The sequence below is a fragment of the Vespa velutina genome, chromosome 11 (genome assembly GCF_912470025.1).
Source record: "Vespa velutina chromosome 11, iVesVel2.1, whole genome shotgun sequence".
Taxonomy (NCBI): Eukaryota; Metazoa; Arthropoda; class Insecta; order Hymenoptera; family Vespidae; genus Vespa; species Vespa velutina.
The window spans coordinates 3,403,567-3,411,066 of record NC_062198.1 but is presented as its reverse complement, the minus strand read 5'-3'; the positions used below and the strand labels follow the sequence as shown (position 1 = coordinate 3,411,066).

Here is a 7,500-nt window from a genome sequence, read left to right as displayed (position 1 = left end):
ACATGTTCTTATCTCACGAATTTCAACGGCAGGTGCAAGCAGCCGGTTTAGAATGGTTCCCTTAAGCACACACCTGTCCTCTTATGGCTTCTCTGTTCTTTATTTCCAAGATGAAATGTATTTTCAAAACGTCATCCGCCATCTCTCATTCTCTCTCGTTCTCTCTTTCTCATTCTCTCTCGTTCTCTCTTTCTCATTCTTTCTCGATGCATATATTGTTAAAATAGCATTATATTTTCTTCTAAAGTATAACATTATTATTCTTATCGCATCGATAACTGTAATAATGGTCATGAGTTTTCAAAGTCAAGATCAATTCGATTCGTAGAGATAACACGAGATTAACTGCCTTTGTTCTTTTAAAATAGATTAAAAATAATTAGATTAAAAATTTCATTATAATTTTTATTATGAAGTAATAAGAATATCAATATGTGATATAAATTCAATTAATAATTAATTCTTCGCATATTATTATGTCATATTATTATAATTACAATCTTATGATATGAGGTAACGATTAATTTTCTGACGACATAATGAAATCAAAAAAAAAAAATATATATATATACATATATACATAATCATGTCTTCGAAGTTGCACAGATTAATGAAGGATTAATAAAATTCGTGAAAAATTTACATAAATTCATTACAAAAAAAAAACCCCCCGCTGTATGTAGCTTTTTTTTATTTTCTGTTTCTATATATTCTTTAAGAACAAATAAAAAAGAAGTTATTATACATAAGCCTAATTATTTTCAAGAACGAAAAGAATTTCCTTTTCTTTTTTTTTTCTTTTTTTTTCTTTTTTTTTTCCTTTTTTCTTTTTATTTATTTTTTTTTTTTTTTTTCACGCGATAAATTTTGATCTTATTGGAATAGAAAAAATTTGCCGGTGGCTTATGATCATCGTGCGTTATCCAGTCATGAGTCACATCTTTCTCTCATCGCATTCCACGAGAAACTAGTTCTATTAATTAAACGGGAGAGACCCGCGGACTCGGTTGTTCGCTTTCGCTAATTAAACTCGCTTCGCGTCTAACCCGAATTCCTTTCAATTTTCGCTTACTATGACGTTTACAACACACGTAATATATTTCATTTTCGTATCCTTCAATCCAACTAATCCACCTAGCTCCTGGAACATCAGAATTTTAACACTGAGATGGAAAAGATATTTGTGATATTATGTAAAATTAATTATATTATAATTAAAACTGACACGAGAGAGAGAGAGAGAGAGAGAGAGAGAGAGACAGAGTTGAAATTTTCGTAGAAAAGAAATAAAAAATAAAAACAAAAATAATAATAAAAAGAAATAAAAAAAAAAAAAGAAAAAAAGAAAGAAAGAAAGAAAAGAAAAGAATGAAGGAATTTAAAAGGATTGAATAATTTTCGACGAATATCGTGTTATTTCTCAGACATCTTTTCGTTCATATGCGTGAGACCCACGGAAACGTAATTATCCGCACGATATTCGCTTTCGACAAAAGGTGCCGGCTTTTAATTTTCTTTTTTTTTTTCTTTTTTCTTTTTGTTAATTTTTTTTATTATTATATATATATATATATATAAATTTGAATCGCGTGTTGTACATTATTTGGAAGGAGCCGAATTCCAGAAAACTTTTCTCGAGCTCCGGAAAGGAGAGGCTTTTTTCGATTCACTCGATTGAAATTCGTTGCATTCTAATGAAAAAAAAAAAAAAAAAGAACTACACGAGATCTATCCTTGAAACGACCTTCTCGATTTCCTGTTTACGATCATTGTGTAAAATAATATCGAATTAAAAATACTATTCTCATCAAGTATACCGTATTGTTTCTCTTAAAAAAATTTTAATTTTATTTTTTTTTTGATCATCTTACATAATTATTTTTTATTTCACATATATACATATATATATAAATTTAATAATAATAATAATAATAATACTTATTATTATTATTATTATTATGACTATTAAAATTATATATATATATATATTTTTTTTTTTAATAAATCTATTTTAGATACAATAATACATATCATATGTACATCAATTTTTCTTATTACAAATATATTTGATTATTATTAATAGAAAATTATGATTAGAGAAATTGAATGCGATTTAACAATTGGAATATCGAAATAATCAACTATGTAGGATATTTTATATTAACTGACGCCTACACGTATCTCATTTTCTTTTTCGCAATTCAATACGTGTCTCATATACGTATACGTGAGTCTACGTAGAAAAAAAAAAAAAAAACGAGAAGGAAAAATAAAATAGAAAAAGAAAGAAAAAAAGAGAGAAAGAAAAATAAGAAAAACATAGTTGTGTCAGTGGCGCCTTATTTAAATGAATGTGACACGTTTGTTCTAAGACTATTACACGCGTATACAAGGAAATATAATAAAAATAAAAAAAGAAAAGGACGTGCAATAGACTGCTAAATGCATCTCTTTCTCTCTCCTCTCTCTCTCTCCTCTCTCTCCTTTTTCTTTCTCTCTCTCTCTCTCTCTCTCTCCTTTTTCTTTCTATGTACGATGTAGAACTATGTATACATGCATAGACATAGATAGATAGATAGATACATATGTAGTATATAAATACGTGAAAAAATTGCATCGCGTACATCTCTACAATCAAACATTATTCTCTTTCTACTCTTCGTACAATTTAACACCTTACACAATACCAAAGACACATCGTCCCAGACGGACCTGTCACGTTTCCGCGTCTACGACGAACGAAAATAACTCGTTATTTACATAATATAATGTGCCCAAGGCGATGACTGTCTTGTCTCTTCGTAAAAAAGAAAAACAGCTCAGTAAAACTCTATTCTTCTTTATTGTACTTCCTTTTTCTTTTTTTCTTTTTTCTTTTCTTTTTTTATCTCAAAAAATGATAGAAAAAGTATTCATGGGAATTTTTTATCTAAAATTTTCATGATTCACCATTTATCCATTTTCTTCTTATTCTTCTTTTATTATCACAAAATTATATTATGTCACAAATATTTAGGGATTGCTGTTTTTTTTTTTCTAGCCTTTCTTCTTTTTTCTCTTTTATCTTTTATCTTTTTCTTTCTTTTTTTTTTTTTTTTTTTCGACGAAATATTTTCTTTATTTCTTTAATGAATAATTATGACAAATTTTATTTAATTTTTTTCTTCCTCGTTTGATAATAAATATAATGAAAAGGATAAGTATTATAGTATAATAGAATGTGCATATGTGTACGTGCGTGTGCGTGCGTGCGTGCGCGCGTGTGTGTGTGAGTGTACATATAAAATTATAATTTTATTTCTATATATATATTGAGTTGTCGGGAAAGTTCGTGCCGATTTGTCGTAGATAACGTAATGACAAAATAATAAAAATATAAATATTTAATAAATAATTGCAAACATTAATATTTAATAATCAATTGTGATATCACATTAAGATTAAACGAACGAAATCTTTTATTTATTTATTTATTAGAAATTCAAGTTGAGAACCACTTGAACCATTCTCCGTAATCCGAGATTTTCGCGGTTTCATCCTGCACGTCGACGTGTTCGTTCAAAACCACAGCAGAGCAGTTGCTTTATTCCAACGAGAATACATTCTCCATCTTATTTCTTTCCTTTCAACTTTATTTTACTTCAAAATTTTGCAAACTTTTCCATGGACAATCTATATTATTCCAACGGAGAAAAAAAAAGAAAAAGAAAGAGAGAGAGAAAGAAAGAGAAAAAGAAAATTAAAGACAGACAATGAGAAAAAATTCATTTATAAACAATACACGTCGAACTATTATTTACAATATTAAAATAATCCTTGAAAGGATGTAAAATCATGTTAACGATAACATTTACATGTTAATCAAGTGCTATAACACTTATTTATTTACAATCGAATATCTATAATCACTGTATTGTTGCGATCTATCGTCTGTCTTATGTTAATTTATAATTTTATTTTATTTTACAGCAGGAATCCGAAGAAGTAAAGTCGGAGGATACGAAGCAAGAATCGTCCGGCGAACCTTCAGCAGAAGGTGCGGAGGTTACAACGCCTACGGAAGGCAATCCAGCCAGTCCCAACACTGTTGCTTCACCAGACAGCAAGGAACCTAAAAAAAAAGATAAGGTATGTTATTACCCATTACATATATATATATATATATATATATATATATATATAAAATTTAAATAATTAAAATAAATGAAATACAATGAATGAAACTGAAAATTTATAAATTAAATATTGGTAAGAAGTTTGTAAGAATAAAACTATATTAGTTTGGAAAAATAATTTAATATATAGATATATACCGATTTTGACAAATAATAAAGAAAAAGAAAATAAATAAATAAATAGAGAAATGTCGAATTGAAGAAGAAAAGAAAAATAAAATAAAATACGTAATTGAATTGGTTAATACTTAATATTGAAAATTTGCAGTAATATTATATCTAAATATAAACGATATATTAAATAATATTAAAAATTTTTTTCCGACATTATGAACAAAAAGAATACAATATAGTATTTAAAATAATATATCGCGTACTTTCTCTTTTTCAAATTAATTATAATAAAAATATAAGTCAATTTTCTTTAACTTCAATGTATATATCACAAATGTTGAAATGAAATAAAAAATTTGAAAAGCAAAAAAGAAAGCAAAATAAAACAAAGAACAAAAAAAGAACAAAAAAAAACAAAGGACGAAAAAAAGGAATGAAAAAAAAAAAAAAAAAACAATTTTAATGGAAACGATTTGATCTAGTATTACGTTATATAATGACGCTTCCTCGTTGTTCATAGATGAGGAAAAAGTGGTCCCTCAGGTCGATCAGCTTTAGCAAGAAGGACAAGAGCAAGCCGACTCGCGAGGAAACACCCAAGAATGGAGACGTAACTAAAGAGGAGCCGCTGGCTGAGGTAAGCTAAGAAAAGTATGACGAAAAAAAAAAAAAAAAAAAGAAAAAGAAACCAGATTGCTATTAGTCCCCTAACAGGATAACAAAATCATTTTATTCTGAAAATGGCGGAAATTAAATGCCCTATGCGAGAGAATTATTCCTTCTCTCTCCACCCCCCCCCCTCTCTCTCTCTCACCCTCTTTTTCTCCCTTTCTCTAACGGACAAGTGTACATTGCAATTAAGTTGTCTTCATCACAACTAGAATAAATTTGCTAGAAAACAATAAGTAAAAAAAGATACGTGAATGTAATAGTAATAGTAGATCGATCGATAGGATCGATTGGAAATTAAAATTTCAAAATATCAACATTTCAAATATAATCTCATTTCGTTCAATTTTAACATATTTATATACCTTACTTTGCTTTCTTTATCCTGTTTTCTTATTCCGGGGGGTTTTTTTTTTCTTTTTTTTTTTTTTTTTTCTTAACCCTCTATGGGCCGAATTTTTGTTTTAAATCCAAAAAAAAAAAAAAAATTAAATTAAGATTTATGCGCCATCTCATGAAAAAAGCTATAATTATTTGATAAAATCTCGATAAATTATAATGTGACCTGAAAGTTATACGGGCGGATAGAAGATTAATTTTATTCTGACAAATTAAATATGTCAAATCTCAAGTTATCTGTCAAAAGAAAAAAAAAAGTGTCAGATGCAGAAATACGTTAAAATTGAATAGAATGAAAAAATAATAGACAAAAAGAGAGAGAGAGAGAGAGACAACAATGTCGTAACTTACATCAAAATGAAGAAGTAGGATTTGCTTTAAGCTATAATGAATCTTCTGACTTTCTAGAACGACAATGCTAAGAGAAACACTCAGTATAAATCGCACTAGCCAACAGACGTATAATAAGTAAGACTAGGCTCCTCTCACCTCCTCTTCTTCATCTTCTTTTTATTCTCTCTTTCTCTCTCTCTCTCTCTCTCTCTCTTCTTCCTTCTGTATACAGAAAGAACATTGCGTAGGCGCTTTACCTCAAGATCGCCAGGACTAATGTCCTTGCTTCTTCTTCTTTACCATCGTCCTTCCTCCTCATCGTCCTCCTCATCTTCCTTCTTTTCTACTTGTACTTCTTCCTCCTTACCAACGTCCTTCCTTCTCATCTTCTTCTTCTTCTTCTTCTTCTTCTTCTTCTCCTTCTTCATTGCAATCATGATTGGAGGGGGAGAATCATGAGTCATCCTTCTGGTTCATCGTACCTAGTAAAAGTTTCGTTATAAGCTGCTATGGAAAACCGGCTGCGAGTCGTTGAATTATCCCTTTTATTCTTCTTCTTCTTCTTCTTCTTCTTCTTCTTGTTTTTGTTTTTCTTCTTCTTCTTCGTCTTCCTTTTCTTTCTTTTCTTCTTGATGGCACCTCCTGCGTTGCCATTTCTTTCTTCATCATTTTCTACTCTTCCGTCCTTGAAAATGATAATGATAAGCCTTTTGTCTATATTTCTCTTAGAACTATCCTTTAATGGGGGGAAAAAAAAAGAAGGAGAAAAAAAAAGAAAACGAAAAAGGATGGAATGATTTGTAACACAGTAATTTGTAATAATTTCTCTCTAATCCGATTGTCATCGATTTTTTTTTTCTTTTTTCTTTTTTCTTTTTTTGTTTTTCTTTTTTTAATTCGTTGATCGAATTTGACCGATTAAAAACATTTTCTGCGACATATTAAATTATCTTATAGCAGATTATGAACTGTTCCATTTATTGTAATTTATTAATCTTTCAAATTAAATTCTATAATTAATAAATATTTAATAATCCGATTAGCGAATTGATCTTGAAACGAATATTTCTTATGATACGATAAATCATGATTTTTCTCGTTTTAATTCAATTTTTTTTCTTTTTTTTTTTTTTTTTTTTTTTTTTTTTTTTTTTTTTTTTTTTTTTTTTTTTTTTTTTTTTTTTTTTTTTTTCATTTCAATTTATTAATTGTCCAAATTATTGATTCAACTGATTGCAGTAATTCCATCGAAAAATATATATTCAAATATATGATGTATAAATAAATGATGAAAGTTCATTAATTTCTTTTATTTTTTCTTTTTATTTCTTTTAATTTGCTGATTAACAAGAGACGGATCAATTTGTTTTTCGTTTGCTTTTTCCTTTTTGGTTTTTTTTTCTTTCTTCTTTTTGTTTTTTTCTTTTTCTTTTTTTTTTTTTTTTTTTTTTTTTTTTTGTTTTTCTTTTTGTTTCTTGAAAGGAAACTGAATCATCAGGATATATATTCATCTTCTTGGGATTAACAGTTCAATATTGTACATACGATTAGATTTGCAAGAACGTTTCGCAATTCGTAAAGGCTTTGAAATATCGCGCAACCTTCGCGCCATCGTTACTATCACGAAGCTCACATTCAACAGTTAGACTTTCACTCCCTTCGAATAGTTCGCATAGCGAATCATTAAATCAATACATGTACTGTCACTGTGTGTGTGTGTGGATATATAATATATATATATATATATATATATATATATATATATAAACAGATATAAGAGTATTACAATGATATCATTTTTTCCGAATGA

General features: G+C 28.2%; 1 protein-coding gene across 1 annotated transcript in view; it reads left to right on the top strand.

Annotated features, from left to right (window-relative positions):
* Nucleotides 1-7,500, top strand: part of LOC124953070 (mucin-17-like) — a 46,354-nt gene that overhangs the window by 16,526 nt on the left and 22,328 nt on the right. Inside the window, exons 4-5 of the mRNA XM_047503949.1 lie at nucleotides 3,970-4,128; nucleotides 4,810-4,926. Of these exons, the coding sequence (XP_047359905.1) occupies nucleotides 3,970-4,128; nucleotides 4,810-4,926 (276 nt within the window). The remainder of the gene's footprint in view (nucleotides 1-3,969; nucleotides 4,129-4,809; nucleotides 4,927-7,500) is intronic.